We start from the raw sequence: 15,534 nt of genomic DNA on the forward strand, positions 1-15,534 counted from the left end.
GATCAGACGCACGTACACACTTGTGGGGTATAAAAACCTTCCCTTCTAGCGAAAACATATTATACCGGATGATTTTCATGTAAATAAATAATCTCTATTATACAGTTAGTAAAGTTGTGGAAATTTAACTTTAAAAATGACGGTTGGACAAATTCGATTTTTTTTACTCTAAGTAATGAGACAGTCTAAGATGGTAACGGGCTTAACTGTTAAGATTTCTGCAATATATTTACCTTAACGCTATTCCTTTGAGGAACGTCCTGGTGTAAGGGTGGTAGCTACTAGCCATGGCCGAAGCCTCCAACCAGACTAGACCAGACAAAATTCAGAAATTATAAATTACCAAATTGACCGCCGGGGATCGAACATGGGACCTCCTCGCCCGGAAGTCGTCAAGATCGGAATCTACTACTGTAATAGTTATATCACTTAATATTGAAGGAAACTCCGACGCAAAAACGACGGTGCGTTATAAGTTTAACCTTTTTAATTTGAAAAACACCGTCATAGTACTAGCAATAAAAATGGTAATTATTACACTTAGCAAAAGTAGTGTTAATTCAAATTCAAATTCAAATTCACTTATTGCAAGAAAGTAGAACATTCATATAAAGATATAAAAATTAAATTGTCTCCAAACACATTCTTCCTAATATGCGTGGAAAAAAAACATCCAACCTTCACATTATTCCCTTTTCGCTCTATATCATCATATAAATCCATTAGCGGCCCATTACAGGCCACGGATCTCCTCCCACAATGAGAAGGGGTTAAGGCCACCACGCTGACGCAGTGCTCTCAATCAGATCTATACAAAATTTAAATGGAACTTCGGAACCATTTCCCCTTTCGATCAAAAAAGTATGTTTGTAAATTCATATATAACAGAGTTATACCAGAACATACGTAAAAATAAACATAAAACATAGGAATTGATAAATTTCTCCTTTTTAAAGTGGGGACTCCCAAACAGTGACGACGATAGTAATCGATCACGTAGAAGGCGCGTCACATCAGCTAAACTAAACGACATCGATGATCGAAGTGAAAACGCTTCCGGCCATTAGCTCTATAGCTCCTTCCTCGAATAGAATCAGACCTTAACTGCGAACATAATATGTGATAACAATAGAAACCGTCCATACCATGTGGGGTGTTGAGTTGACCGTTAGTGTTCCGATCGTCGTTTCAGTCAATGGTCTTCTCGCGAAAAGCTTCGACCAACATCTTTCGCTTGGTTGTTGGATCAAGGGATCATAGAAGGCAGTAGTCCTTGAAACAGCGCGTATTGTGAGGAGGTTCCTCACTCTGGAGCCCTAACCGCCGGTGCTATAGCATTCAAAATTCCGCAAGCGGAGGTTGGATTTTTTTTCAATTAATGGTAAAAAACAGCCTTCAGTAAATAAATATACTACGACCCATAATCTAGACCCAAAGTAAGCGTAGCTTGTGTTATGGGTACTAAGAGAACTGATGAATATTTTTATGAATAATTGACGTAAATACTTATAATAAACAGATAAACACCCAGACACTGAAAAACATTATGTTCATCACACAAACATTTTTCCAGATGTGGGAATCGAACCCACAGCTTTGGCGTACTCACTAGCTCGTTCGTGTGATATGGCCCGAAGTATAATGTAAATTTTTCATTTATTTTCTATTTTTTAAATAGGTAGGTACTTACTTTACTCGAACAAGCAATGAAAATATTGTGAACGTTATAAGACTATAGAACAGATTATTATGTTTTATTTGTTGGACGCTCAAAGCAATGCCTAGATAATTAACGCCTAATCAAAGAAGATTCCTATGCATACATTTACCTTTCACCAATCGATTCTCATTAGGCAACTCATATAACCTAACTTGTCTTTGGTTCTTGCCACACTATATGGCGTTTTGTGAATGTATTTAAGGTTATTAAAAAAACGAATTTATAATTTTTTTTTTCTGTCAAATGTCAGTTTAAGAGTCCCCCAAACTTAACCATCCGCCTAATCGGAAGTAAGTCTTTAGACATCACAAGAGTTCGTGAAACTTTTTCCTCTGGGAATCTCCTAAATCACTAGGGATCTGGTTAAGGCGATTCCTAGGTTTAATGAAAACTGTCATTAGAGTAGTAGTAGAGCTTTTTGAACTTGGCAGGAGAAGTACTACCACCACGCATACAACGGTGCATGCATTTTATAAACGCGGTTGCAGGTGTAATTCATAATAATTCATTTATTGCATAAACTGTACATATAATGGTCTTATGAGCTAAAAGTTTGGGGCTTACAGTTTGCTATTTCAGGCGTGCAATATTATTTAAGCAGTGAACTTATAAATAGTTACATATTATATCGTATTAAAGCATGTCATATTTTATCTAAAACTAAAATTATATAATTTAAATATTGATGTCAATTGTCGTAATAAATGTCATTTTCAAAATTTATTTTTATTTTTAAATGCTTTACTCAATATATTATATTATTGATATAGTATTACAATAGTTAAACAAAATTATAGTAATATTGTTTCTTTAAAATATAAATATAACCTAAAATAAACTATTTAAAACGAAATAAAATCTAAAACGTCCTCGAAACCACCGCAGCGAGGCACAGTTCCTAAGATGCTGGCAGCATTGCCCCTTTGGATGGCCAAACTAATTCGTTGGCCAAGGTAACTGCCCGCTCTAGGATCACCGGTAGACTCGATAACCCTTATCGATAATTCTTTGAAAAGGGCTCTTGCCTCCGGACCCCACGGTCCCAATAATAATGCTTTACTTAATATTTTTTTATTTTTTTATTCATAGCCAACATTTCATTTACTGAATAATAACACTTATATAACAACCACAGCCAGAGATCCCTCCTAAAGCGTTCAAGTGGTAAATCACGCAAACCTGGAGGCAATCTTTATATATATAATTATTGTGTGTGTGTGTATGTCACTGAATTCCTCCTAAACGGCTGGACCGATTTGAATGAATTTTTTGGTATGCCTTTGGGTGGCACCCTGGATGGTTTAGATTCACAAATCAGCCCGACAGATGGCGCTGGGGTCCGCTTGTTTGTTATATATTCTTACGCAAATGGCATAACTACTTTTGAGGTAGAAAGCAGTGTTACAGGCACATAAGAATTAAAAGCTACGGACGTGTTCGTTGCAGGCCCTTTTTGCATAAGCAATGGTTATCACCTTTTACCATCAGTTGGGTTTACTGCTAGGCCTAGTAATTATTATTAATTTAAAGTAACTAACATTATGACGGTGCATACTGCTAGGTCCAGTAATTGTTATTAATTTAAAGTAGCTACAATCATGACGGTGCATAATCAATACATATTTGAAAATTTAATTTACGTACATAATATTATAACAAAATTTAAAAAGAAAGTGGACTGTAAAAATATTAATATTAGAAGTAAAAATGTAGTGCAGTTTGCTAGGCTGCAAAATTATAATTAAATTATTAATTCATTGAAGGGTAATTGTAATTAAATTATTAATTCATTTAAGGTATATCATTTTATAACAAACTAACTTAACTTAACCCGGCGAACTTCGTACCGTGGATAATTTTTTTTTTGAATGTTATTTTTTAATACTTATTATCCTATTCCGGTCTAAGAGAAATCCAAAAAATCAAATATCATAAAAATTGGTCCAGCCGTTCTTGTGTTATAAATGGTGTAACTAACCCAACTTTCTTTTATATATATAGATTACCAGATAAAATCCTTGAGATGTCTCTCAATAAGTTCAAAGTTTAAATAAAACGTAAGCTTATAGAAAAATCCTATTAAGGATTACGTGTATGATAAATAAGCTTGGGTATAAATTGCTCTTACTTCATAGCTCAACCTTAACTAGACTGTGAGATGGTGATAACAAAAAAAAACCTGGCGAAGTTTGTTGTGGGACCTTCTTAGACCAGGCGCGTTTGGAACCGTCCTAGCTTTATTTTTAAGTTAACGAATACATTAGTGTAACATGTTAAATGAATGAATTTTTGAATTTCAATTTGAATTTATTACTTAGTATAAAAGTAGTATAAAAAAAGACAGATTATAAAAAATAAAGAAGGTGGGTATAGGTAGATAATGGACTCGTTTACACCTGATGATCCTGTTTTCGCGCAGGCCTTTAATTACAACGTCACTGGCCCACATGCAGTCGAATGCAAATGTCTAGTCGGCTCTCGCGCATTTTAACTCAGTACTCCCGCATGGTAGTTAGGCAGTACTTTAACGGAATCGCATAGGCTATCTAGCATTCTAGTCCAACAGTTTATCATAGGTTTATGTCAAATTTACAGTTGCTTTTAATATAAATTTATATTTATTACTTTATCATTACGTATAAGTACAACGTGTAAATAAAAACCAAATAATACTTCAAAGGAATTAGGAGAACATTATGTACTGTCTCTGAGACTTATCTGTTAAACCACCAGAGCCAGAATAATCACACAACATCGTCGCAAGGTTGCCTGCCTTTCGGTATTCTATAGGATATATTTCGGAGAGTGTGCTCAAGAACTGTTTGATCTAGTTCCCCCTTCGCCTTTTTACCATCGAACCGCGAGGTACCGTAAGGATCTGCATCCCTACGTCGATATACCGCGGACGCGTACGAAGCGCTTCGCATCTCATCCGCACCGCTAGGATCTGGAATGCCCTTCCAGCTTCCATTTTCACCAGTACCTACAATATGAGTACCTTCAAATCAAGAGTGAATAGGCATCTTCCACCTTAGGCTGCATCATCGATTACCATCAGGTGTGATTGCGGTTAAGCGCTCGTCTATAAAAAAAATAAAAAAAACACATGGCGCCACCTGAAGTTACGACACTGATTTAGTGTAGGCGGTGTGTAATGTTTAGGGAATCCATTAACTGACACTTGACAGATAAAAAAAATATAAATACCATCGTTCCTCGTTGCCTTATATATTTTAGCAAACTTAAACAGTACTAAGATCCAAACAAAGTAACATTAATACGTAGAATATATACCTATTACATCAAACGAACAAAGAACTAAAAATACCTACCTACCTATAAATAGTTAGTCAACAAGTTATTTCCAACATACCTACCTTCTAACTATTCCTGCGTTAGAACTATGTCTGCAGGACTATATAAGGCAAAATAACATTTGTTAGTAATTGCCCTGACATAAATGCGCAAATAGAGCACTAGATATAGCCGAAGAACTGCTGACCTGATTTACTAAATTTTCCAACAAGTTCGCAACTCTCCGTCTTGATACAATACGTATAATTTGATAGCGACAGTTGGCAACTCATCGCATATTTTGTATAGGGACAGCATAGCAACTTTTGGAAAAGTTAGTTAATTGAGCAGCTGGGTGAGTGAGATGACTGTAATGCACATCTTGGCAACCACAAATTTAAAATACACAAACCGTGGAATAAAAAAATAAAAAATAAAAATGATTTTTTTCATTTACTTACCATCCTACTTATAAAGACGTGCCGCTAAGCAATTTTGTGTTCCTGGAACCGATTAGGGGTATGACTATCATACTCCCGCTATCATCTTAGACTGCATCATCACTCAGCACCAGGTGAGATAGCAGTCAAAAGCTAATTTGTACTTAGTGGAATAAAAAAAAAAGTGTTTCTCGAACGGGCGGTTAGTTTTCCACTCCATTTAGCTGTTGACAATAATAATTTTACCACTAATGTTTGTGAGTTTACCATAAAATGGGGAAAATGGGAAAAGTATGTAAGATAGCAACATTACGCGAGTATTAAGTGACGTGCGCATGGCGTTTTCTATTTATGGACACAATGCACGTCGTGTAATACTACTGGCTAAATGAGAGTCATACCCTAATCGGTTCTATACGTTCTTAAATTCTTTGATGGAAACGATATTTTTTTGCGCGGTGGAAAAGCTATATAGCTCTTAGCTGCAGTAGCAAATAGCAACAACATGGTAAATATTCTTAAGCACGAAGAAATTAAGATTCGTGTGGGTCTTGTCCCAAACGTATGTATATCCAGTCGGTATAACAGTAGCATGTCACGTCGACCGGTTACGATCTATTGCGTAATACAAACTATCAGCTTTGACCAGATACCTTCCATTGAACGTTCCACCGGCTCTTAAACTATTGAAACATGCGACAGGAATCAGGAAAAGTACGTATGTATCCATTCATCTCCGTAAAGACAGGTCGCATGCGATTAGTAGGCGAAATGTAAATTAATGGACGTTCTTGGCTTAGACAACGACCTTGCTGATAAAACGTTCTAGACGCTTGGAAGCGTGGATATTGGAAAAGCGTATTAGACAGAATACAGTAGGTACCTATGATATTAAAATTTGTACGAGGTAATCTATAGGATTCGACCCCTGGAAAGTGAAGTCGAGCTCCTACCTACCTACTACTGGAAACTCGCAAATCTCCTTTAGGCACAATAAATATATACGAATATATTTACTGTTTCGGCAGCTTGAATCCAGCGGCTACGGCACAAAACCGTGGAGATTGGAACTCCCTACAAAAGACCTATGTCCAGCAGTGGACGTCTATCGGTTGATTTGAAGATGATATTTACTGTGCTTTAGAATAGGGTTTATTAGGTGTTCCCCGGTCGTCTATCGAAGCCAACAAGAGGGACATGACGTGGTGGTTTCTAGTTTGAATATACCCCCTTTAGAGGGGGGCCAACCACAAAACCTCTGTCTTGCCAAGAGTCAAGGGTAGCCATAAAGCTTTTCCATCACGCAAAAAAAAAGAAATGGTTTATTAGGTAAAATACCGCATCTAACATAAAGCGGATCCTCGGGCCTCGACGCGGTGAATTTTGTTTCCGCGTCACGGCGCCCTTTCCTTATCGAGGCGAGACAGAAGCGGTGTGCGTTTATCTTACAAAACATAATGGTGAAGCTACGGATGACGAGAAGGTTTCCCCCTAGCGTAGTAGTGAGCGTTGTTCGTACTAACACTATACAACGTGTAACGGAATTATAAAATACTGTTAAAGGGTGCACAAGTATATTTCATGAGATCTGTAAAAATATTAAATCTCCAAAATTGCAGCTAGGCATAAAAAAATTATAATCATTTACAGGCTAAGTAAAAATAAGAAGAAACACTTTATTGCACACGAAAAATAAAATAATAGAAACCACAAAATAACTACAATAATAAATTAATCTCTATATATATATAAAAAGGCAAAGGTGACTGACTGACTGACTGATCTATCAACGCACAGCTCAAACCATTTGACGGATCAGGCTGAAATTTTGCACACAGATAGTTATTACAACCTAGGCATCCGCTAAGAAAGGGTTCTCGAAAATTACAACTCTAAGATGGTAAAATGAGGGATGAAAGTTTGTACAGTCCTTCTTTTATCAATTTATTTTTCAAGTTACATCAATGAAACTTCAATTTTAGGTTTTCAATTGAAAATAAAGAAATACGTGTTTCACAAATTTTGAAAGTCCAAACAAGGCATCAAATAGGGGATGAAAATTTATATGAACATTTCTGTTTTTTTAAGTAATTTACGTTCATACTTTTCTATTTGCAGCAAGACATTTTTTTAAGCCTTAAAATTTACCAAATCAAAAATTGAACTTAACGTGATCAAAGCCGCGGGCAAAAGCTTGTTAAAATATAGGCCTGCAAAGGCTGCCTTATTGCTGCAAGCAGTCTCTTGCAGGCAACCTTTGGATGACAGAACCTGTGGCAAGACATTGTTACAAGTGTACTTATAAATATATATTTTCAAAAAAAAAACAACATAAACGTACATAATATATACTCAAACAAGAATTGCATGAGACAAAATGAAAACACAGATAAATTATAACGAAGCATTTATTGCATGGTATAAGTTGATGTTATTGCAATAGTTGATCTTGTTGGCATAGTTGATTTTATTGGTGTAGTTGATGTTGTTGGTATAGTTGATATTGTTGATATAATTGTTGAGGCATCACACACGTCGACAAAGCTTAACAGACTAGCTTCTGTTGTGGCGGTTCCCCCATCCACGCCGATGATCGTCTTTGTACTCATCCATGCTGCGTTGTCGCGCTACTTCCTCCGGGTCGTCATCTTCCACGAGGCGCTCCTGTTTGCACAAAACGTTTGAACAGAACGTATTCATTCCGTCGTATATCCAATGTAAGACGGAATGACTTAACATGAATTAATAACATCAAACTGGACTACACAAGCGTCTACTTTGCACCCGAAACCAAACCCTAAAACAAAAACTCGAATATGGAAATCCAAAACTTGCTACACAAAAGCTAATAACAAAAATGTACCATTAATACATTTTAAACTCTGATTTAACAACGTCTTTTAAACAAAATGGCGTAGTCAGTGAAAACCGTAGGTAATATAACCGTATTGATTATAAGGTGGCTTTTCAACACTGCGAAATATTGTGATACGATCAAACCGCTGACTTCATTTGAGAAGTGAAATATGTGGCCACCGACTACGCCCTATTGTCATCAAATGCACGTCCACTACTGGACATAGGTATTTTGTAGGGAGTTACAAATACCACGGTGTAGTACTGTTTGGGTGCAACAGGGGAAAGGATAAAAATGTGTCTTCTACCACAGCTTTATCAACTCAGAGCACTGGCGCACAAGTAGAAATAATATATGTGCAATTTATAAACGGGGGTAAACTTCTCCTATTCCATGTTCCCGTGCTTAAGCAGGTGGACACGTTAATTATATCCCCTGGGGATATAAGGGGGAGGGGATATAATCGAGGGATATATTTTTGTCTCCGGCCTGTGCTAGCCCTGCAGGACAGTGATGTTCTATTACCTTTCTCATTTGCTCTGCTTCATCGGGATCCGCGTCTGCGTTTTGTATAGTGGCGTGCGGTATGTTGGAACCGGAACCCGGAAATCTGTAACAGACAATATTAGGTTTAAAGACATTTATTCCCTAAAAGAAACAGTTGAACTTAATGAGAAATTAAAATTAACATTACGAAGTGGTAATATATTATCTAGTTAGTGCGATACAAAAACAAAACAAACACAAAAATACAAAAGGTTTTACCTTTTGTATTTTTGTAGGTCATTCTCTCTCAATCATTATAATAAACAATAAGTAATTACACACACACACATACACGCACGCACGCACGCACGCACGCACACACGCACGCACGCACACACACACACGCACACAGACACACTAAAAGACGGTTCCAAACTTACAATTTGGTTAAAACCGTCAAAATTTTAAAATAAACTATTTTAAATTTTGAAAAAGAAAAAATAGTACTATGTTCTGTAGTAGTTTTTTGTAATTGCGATTTCCCGCCGCTCATGTATATTCCTATCGTTTAGGTTACCTGGGTGAGATCACTTTTAGTGATATGGTCGCCTTTTGGCTCTATTTTTCTTATGTATATTCATAATTTATCCTATACTACTCAATAAAGATGCTCCATTAAATAAATAAAAATAAAATTTTGTTGGTTTGTTTTTCTTAGAACGTCGTGTTTGGAACCCACTTATCATAGGACTTTACCTTTTATCCAGATTCCTTAAGTAGTTCCCGAGGCAAAATTGAATTTAACGAGAAAAGCCCAATTTTTTAGACCCAATTCTGAAGTCCACGCAGCCGAAGTCGCGGGCAGAACCTAGTATAAAATCTTTATATATATAAGAAATATATATATATATATAATGCGTGCGTGTGTATGTCACTGAGCTCCTCCTAAACGGCTGGACTGATTTGAATGAATTTTTCGGTATGCGTTTGGGTGGCACCCTGGATGATTTAGATTCACAAGTCAGCCCGACAGATGGCGCTGGGGTCCGCTAGTATAATATAAATATTATGCAAGCGTGCTCACATTCCGTCCCTCACTCTCTTGTCGTAAAACTCCTCTACGGTCATAGTGGGCAGAGAAGGGTAGCCGGCGCCGAACACGGCTTTCTGCACCGCGTCGCGGGTGATGATCACCGGCTTCAGAGGAGGTGCGCGCTCTCGCTTCTCTGCTTTATGTTCTACGACAAATAAAAAAAAAAATATTTTCATCATCATCATCATCATCGTCGTCGTTGTCATCATCATCATCGTCGTCGTCGTCGTCGTCGTCGTCGACATCATCATAATCATCATTACCATCCCATTACTGCCGACGAGAGCGCAAGTCTCCGCTCAGAATGAGAATGGTTTAGGCCACACCACGCTGCCCAAATCCAGATTGGTAGACTTCACAGGCTTCACAATGTTTACCTTCACCGTTTGGCAGTCTCTGTAGGAGGCCTGTATCGCATGACCGACAGAGGCAAAGTCAGATAAAATGCTGTGGAAATTAAATGAAAATGAAAATACACTTTATTGTACACCTAACAGAAATTAAATTATATACAAAAACAACACAATAAAACACAGGTACAATGGGCGGCTTATCGCTAAAAAGCGATCTCTGCCACACAAGAGCAGAGCAGTTACCAAATTAAAAATAAATATATATATCAATTATTATATCATAGAAAGTACAAGCCTACAACACAAAGAAAAGTGACTTAGACGAAAAAAAAAATAACTAATTATTGTGGCATAAAATGTTTTTTAAGGAGTCTCTTGAAAATCGGTAGTTACTGCGCGCGCCTAATTTGAAAGGGGAGAGTTCCATAGCCGCATAGCTTCAACTGAAAAGGATTAAGAATAGAAAGAAGTACTATGGGAAGGAATTTTTCAACTGAAAAGGATTTAGAATAGAAAGAAGTACTATGGGAAGGAATTTTTAGTATAAGATTATCTACAGAACGGAGAGAGCGACAGTGAGAATGACTGAGAAACTCAAACCGTTCTTGATTAGGTACTTAAGGTTTAACACCTGCACCTCAGGTGTTAAGCCACAGGATGGTACTTTGTAGGATGTGTTTCTTGAATGATCTGCAAAGTGTTGCTGTGGATAAAGGCAAAGACTTTCCACTTAGAGTCAGGTGAGCTATCTGCTTGGTGCATTTGTTGTATATAAATATTCCATTATATTTTTTTACATTATATGTGCACGTATATAAAGTAAGTATAAGTATCCCTACTAATATTATAAATGTGAATGTAAGTTTGTTTGTTACGTTTTCACGCAAAAACTACTTAACCGATCCTCATGAAACTTTGTACACATATTCTTGGAAGTGTTAGAAGTAATATAGGATACTTTTTATCCCGACATTAAGCTCAGTTCCTTTGGAAGAGGGGATGAGTGATTTTACACCAAAACTCCGACAAATTATAACCGATTTAAATAATTATTTTTGTACCATAGAGGTTATAATGTGTGTTTAATTTTGCTCAAACTGTGGGTGGAGATAGAGGACAGAACTCCTCAGCGGACAGCAGCAAACCCCTCATTTAAGGCTTAGCGATACTAAATACTTTAATTTTTTTTAGATCTACAACTAAATTTGATGCCACATCAAAAAACAAAATCAAACGCAGATGAAATAGCGGGCAACAGCTAGTATTTTATATAATTTTATTTTTATTTTTGTAATTTATGTTTATTATTTAAGTATTTCTTTGTGTACACCCTAACCCTTCTTCTTAACTTCATGTACTCAATTTGGTAGGTTACCTGGTAGAGATCGCTTTTAAGCGATAAGGCCTCCTATTGGACCTCTTCTCCTTTATTTTTATTACATATATATATATATATTTATTTTTATTACATATATATATATATATTTATTTTTATTACATATATATATGACGGCCGATTGGCGCAGTTTGCAGCGATCCCGCTTTCTGAGTCCAAGGCCGTGGGTTCGATTCCCACAACTGGAAAATATTCGTCTGATGAGCATGAATGTTTTTCAGTGTCTGGGTGTTTATATGTATATTCTAAGTATTTATGTATTTTATTTATAAAAATATTCAACAGTCATCTTAGTACCCATAACACAAGCTACGCTTACTTTGGGGCTAAATGGCGATGTGTGTATTGTCGTAATATATTTAAAAAAATTATTTAGTTATTATGAAATAATAATAATAATAATATATATATTTTTTTTTAATGCTTGTTTTTTGTCATTTGGTTTACAATAAAGTGTATTTCATTCATTCATTCATTCAAATGATTCTATAAAAATAAGATATTGTTTTATATATATTATATATATTTATTTAAGAATTGATATATTTATTTTATGGGTACATGTATATGTGCACCACCAAACTATTTTCTGCATTTGTTTTCTTCGCCATTAGTTGCCTGAAAGAAATCGCTATGAAGCGATAAGGCCGCGAAATTGTATACGTTGTTTTATTATACTTTTCTTTTTTTGTGTAAAATTCAAAATTCAAATTCAAAATTCAAATTCAAAAATATTTACCTTTTTACAGGCACTTATGAAGCGTTTATACATTTAACATGTTACATTAATGTTAGTGATGGTGATAACTGCATTAGTTAACTTAAAACTAAAGCTAGGAGGGTTACGCGCCCTGGTCTAAGAAGAGCCCACAACAAACTTAGCCAGGTTATTTTTGGTATCACCATCTCACAGTCTAGTTAATTTACTTTTCGTGGTGTGCAATAAAAGTATATGCATTCATTCATTAAGATCATCACACTATGAAAAGAATTTAAAATATTTCTCACCTCCAACCTTTTTAGCCATGTACTCCAAAATAGGCTTTTCCTGCTCTATGCTGCTCAGCTCCTCTAAGGCCTGGTTCACATAGTCCAGCAGCATGGTGACGAAGTACTCCCTCTTGGTGGCATCATCAGCAGTTGGTGACGACATGGCCTTGGACAATGTGGACAGCTTTTCCTTGAGCTCTTTCATCTCCTTGTATCTTTTGATCTTTGCTTGTCTTGAGAGGACCTGAATGGTATTATTTAGCTTGAGTTATTTGAACGGCACGAAGGGTGCCAAGTCGACCTCGACTTCACTTTCGGGGGTCGAGTTCGAATCAAGGCACGCACCTCTTAACTCTTCTAAGTTATGTGCGTTTTAAGTAATTAAAATATCACTTGCTTCAATGGTGAAGGAAAACATCGTGAGGAGACCTGTATGCCTGAGAGTTCTACATAATTTTCTCACTTCGCAAGTGTGTGCGGAGTCCACCAATCCACACTGGGTGAGAGTCGTGGACTGCATGCTAGCTCTCGGGTGCACACAAACTTATGATTAATCAAAAACGACTATAAACTTATTTAATATGCTTTGGTAAGATATTGCTGTTTACTTAAATAAATTGACTAGCTCAAATTCTCTGCCTGTTTATATTCTAAGAATCAAATTTATAGTTAGTTAACTGAGATCTTGGATGAGTACAGTGAATAAAGATAACTAATTCAACTTTAGGGACATCATCAATAGCCTTAGAAAAAACATGAACAATCCACTGCACTCGTTTTGCCAATAAATATATATCGTTAATGATTTTCATCAGTTCTCTGTTCTGCTTCCCAATATTTGGCATTTACCATGTTAGCAATATTTGCTTGTTCAGTCTGCTGCCGGCTAGTACTCTCACTGCCCATTGTCTGTGGCACCTCCACATCCGTCACACCATAGTCCTTGCACCTCTGTAGGAAATCCCTATAACAATATATTCGGAAATCACTATTACCCTACACCACCAGTGGCATGCACTTCATACATGCACAAAAGCACTGCCTACCCTTAAAATTTTGTACAACTCATAAATGTGAAGCATCATCCCGCTTCATGCATACCCTGATCTAAAACCCTGTGTACGCCACTGTACACCACATAACATCCTAGTTATGGTCATAGAACTCCTTGTATTAGGAGAAAGGATTAGCAGCTTTAGGGATTATTATTCAATGTAATTATAACCAGGACAGAGAGTATAAGATGTGCTCTGAGCAAACATCACAATTTTTTAATGCTAGACTACTATTTTTACATAAAGTGTTTAATTTAGTTCAGGATTACATGAGCAACAAGCTCCATGTTCATTCATCATGCTGAGCCTGGTTATTATTTTATTATATTCATTACCAAACTATTAAATAAATCCAATTTATAACAAATGAGTTCAAATCTTAAAGTCAGTAAGCATGTAGATGGCTATTTCAATATGTACATTGTGTTGATGTTTTAAATGTTCATTGTTGCATATTTGTTAAATATTTATAGGTTAATTAATTCAATAAAAGGAGATAAAGTTCTCAGTTGAAGATTCATCCAGTCAAATAATCAGTGATGCTGTTCACACAGACAAATCCCTCTGCATTTATCTGAAACTATTATACTCACCTAAAGTATATCTCTGCAACTTGTATAACACCTTTCCGTGGCTGGCCACACAGCTTCAAAGTGAGTGTTCCCAGAAGAGCTGGTAATAGCAAATATTGTAATGTTTCTGTGGGCAGTTCCTCCAAATCCTCATTCTTACTGAACATGCCTGATAGCGAGACAAGATTGGTCGCCTTCTCAAATTTTCCTATGGTTGCTTTTATTGACAGCTGGAATGGAATTCAGTAAAATTATAATAACTCTTAGAAAAGTTTTTGCTTTCCTGTTATAGATAGAATTTCTATACAGTGAAAACTGTGTGATTTCAGCTGTAGTAGCTGTAGTAGCTGACTGACTTGTCTGTACCATTTGGTGGTTATAAAAACCATATCATATAGTGGATGTTTTATATAATTATAGCACAGGGGCCATGTTATTTATAAGATACTTATTATTTAGGATAGTACTTGTGGTGCTTATAAAATAATGTAGCAGTGTGTTAGCTAAAAAATATAAAGGAGATAATATAAGGACAAGGCACTGAATGCAAATGAAACAGCGTATTAAGTCTCCTATAAATTAAAGGAGTTTTTATAGCAGGATCCAGGATCACAGAGTATTTGAATAATGGTACCTAAATAATTGAACAGCATATGGCTTGCCTTTGGGGGAAGAGCTGTATCGATGATGAGACCAAGTTAAAAGAAAGTATTGGAAAACATAATAGCCGTACCTGTACCGCATCGCTGTTAGTCGCTTCGTTACCATTTTCAATCTTATCATACATTTTCATGGCTTCATCGAACAAAGTTTTTAAAGATTCCTCGTCCGTGGATTGACTAGCATTTTGTGCCATGGTTTTGTGTGGATATTACGCATATACAGCGGGGACCAGTTAATAAAATATAGGTACAGAAATATCTCGAGTTTTCCGGATTGTTATTTTTTCTAGTTGACAAATGAAAATTTGACGTCTGTTAACTGTCACACTGTGAAGTATGACTGTGACAGTGACACTTGACCTATTTCTTTCTTTTATTCTATTTTGAGGTACACTTGACGATTAAAAATCACTACAAACAGCCATAAATCAAAAGAAGAAGAAGAAGACAATTAAAAAGCATAAGTTTCAAGCATTGATATATTATGGCTACGAGGCTGTTTGTTTTTGACGCATATAATTTTTTTTTAAATGCGGCCCATGAATTCTATTAAACTATCAGTGCAAATTAAATTGGTACGTAATACCTTAATTTTATACCCCAGAATTGTCGTTAG

General features: G+C 36.2%; 1 protein-coding gene across 1 annotated transcript; it reads right to left on the reverse strand.

Moving 5' to 3' along the window:
* Positions 1-7,846: 7,846 nt before the first annotated feature.
* Positions 7,847-15,225, reverse strand: LOC120634666 (immunoglobulin-binding protein 1). Its single transcript, XM_039905410.1, has 7 exons — positions 14,990-15,225; positions 14,278-14,486; positions 13,479-13,593; positions 12,648-12,873; positions 9,882-10,035; positions 8,837-8,921; positions 7,847-8,118 (listed from the first exon to the last, which is right to left on the reverse strand). The coding sequence occupies exons 1-7, from the start codon at positions 15,110-15,112 to the stop codon at positions 8,008-8,010; spliced, it is 1,023 nt and encodes a 340-aa protein (XP_039761344.1). The 5' UTR covers positions 15,113-15,225; the 3' UTR covers positions 7,847-8,007.
* Between the last annotated feature and the right edge of the window lie 309 nt (positions 15,226-15,534).

The sequence above is a fragment of the Pararge aegeria genome, chromosome 2 (genome assembly GCF_905163445.1).
Source record: "Pararge aegeria chromosome 2, ilParAegt1.1, whole genome shotgun sequence".
Taxonomy (NCBI): Eukaryota; Metazoa; Arthropoda; class Insecta; order Lepidoptera; family Nymphalidae; genus Pararge; species Pararge aegeria.